Genomic DNA, 1,054 nt, shown 5'->3' with positions numbered 1-1,054 from the left:
CCTGCCCGCAGAACCGGAGCCGGTGCAGGCTCAGCAGAGCAAGACGGGGAAGTACGTCCCCCCGAGCCTGCGTGACGGAGCCAGCCGCCGCGGGGAGTCCATGCAGCCCAACCGCAGGGGTACGGCGGGGGCGCACTCGCGGGGGGGGGGGCCGCGTTCCACCTTAACCCTGACCCCTTCTTTGTCCTTCCCCCCCCTCCCCAGCCGACGACAACGCCACCATCCGTGTCACCAACCTGTCCGAGGACACGCGTGAGACCGATCTCCAGGAGCTTTTCCGCCCCTTCGGCTCCATCTCCAGGATTTATTTAGCCAAGGACAAGACCACTGGCCAATCCAAGGTGGCCATGGGGGGATTTTCCCTTTTTTTTGGGGGGGCTGGGGGAAGACACCCCCACTTCTTCTCACCCTCTCCCTCTCCTCCCACCCCAGGGTTTCGCCTTCATCAGCTTCCACCGCCGCGAGGACGCTGCCCGGGCTATCGCCGGCGTCTCCGGATTCGGCTACGACCATCTCATCCTCAACGTGGAATGGGCCAAGTAAGCGCCGGGGGTGGCTCAGAGGATTTTGGGGGTGACTCAGGATTTTTTTGGGTGGCTTGGAAGATTTTGGGGGTGGCTCGGAGGATTTTGAGGGTGGCTCGAAGATTTTTTGGGTGGCTCAGGGGATTTTGGTGTGGCTCGGAGGATTTTGGGGGTGTCTCGGAGGATTTTGGGGTGGCTTGGAGGATTTTGGGGGTGTCTCGGAGGTTTTTGGGGTGGCTGAGAGGATTTTGGGGGTGTCTTGGAAGATTATTTGGGTGGCTCGGGGGATTTTGGGGGGCTCGGGATTTTTTTGGGTGGCTCCGGATTTTTTTGGGTGGCTTGAAGGATTTTGGGGGTTTCTCTGAGGATTCGAAGGTGGCTGGGAGGATTCGAAGGTGGCTCGGAGGATTTTGCGGGGGGCTAGGAGGATTTTGGGAGTGGCTCAGGATTTTTTGGGATGTCTCGGAGGATTTTGGGGGTGGCTGAGAGGATTTTGGGGTGGCTCTTCTCCTCACCATGTTTTTTTTCCT

General features: G+C 59.5%; 1 protein-coding gene across 1 annotated transcript; it reads left to right on the top strand.

Annotated features, from left to right (window-relative positions):
• Positions 1 to 7: 7 nt before the first annotated feature.
• LOC104465132 (eukaryotic translation initiation factor 3 subunit G-B) lies at positions 8 to 543 on the top strand (the record flags this gene model as incomplete). Its single annotated transcript, XM_010078051.1, has 3 exons — positions 8 to 119; positions 205 to 341; positions 433 to 543. Coding segments are annotated over 3 exons (360 nt in total), but the record flags the coding sequence as incomplete, so codon positions are not given.
• Between the last annotated feature and the right edge of the window lie 511 nt (positions 544 to 1,054).

This window comes from Pterocles gutturalis, unplaced genomic scaffold, assembly GCF_000699245.1.
Source record: "Pterocles gutturalis isolate BGI_N339 unplaced genomic scaffold, ASM69924v1 scaffold26603, whole genome shotgun sequence".
Classification (NCBI taxonomy): domain Eukaryota; kingdom Metazoa; phylum Chordata; class Aves; order Pterocliformes; family Pteroclidae; genus Pterocles; species Pterocles gutturalis.
The sequence above is the reverse complement of the archived record's forward strand: the minus strand, read 5'-3'. Positions and strand labels throughout refer to the sequence as shown.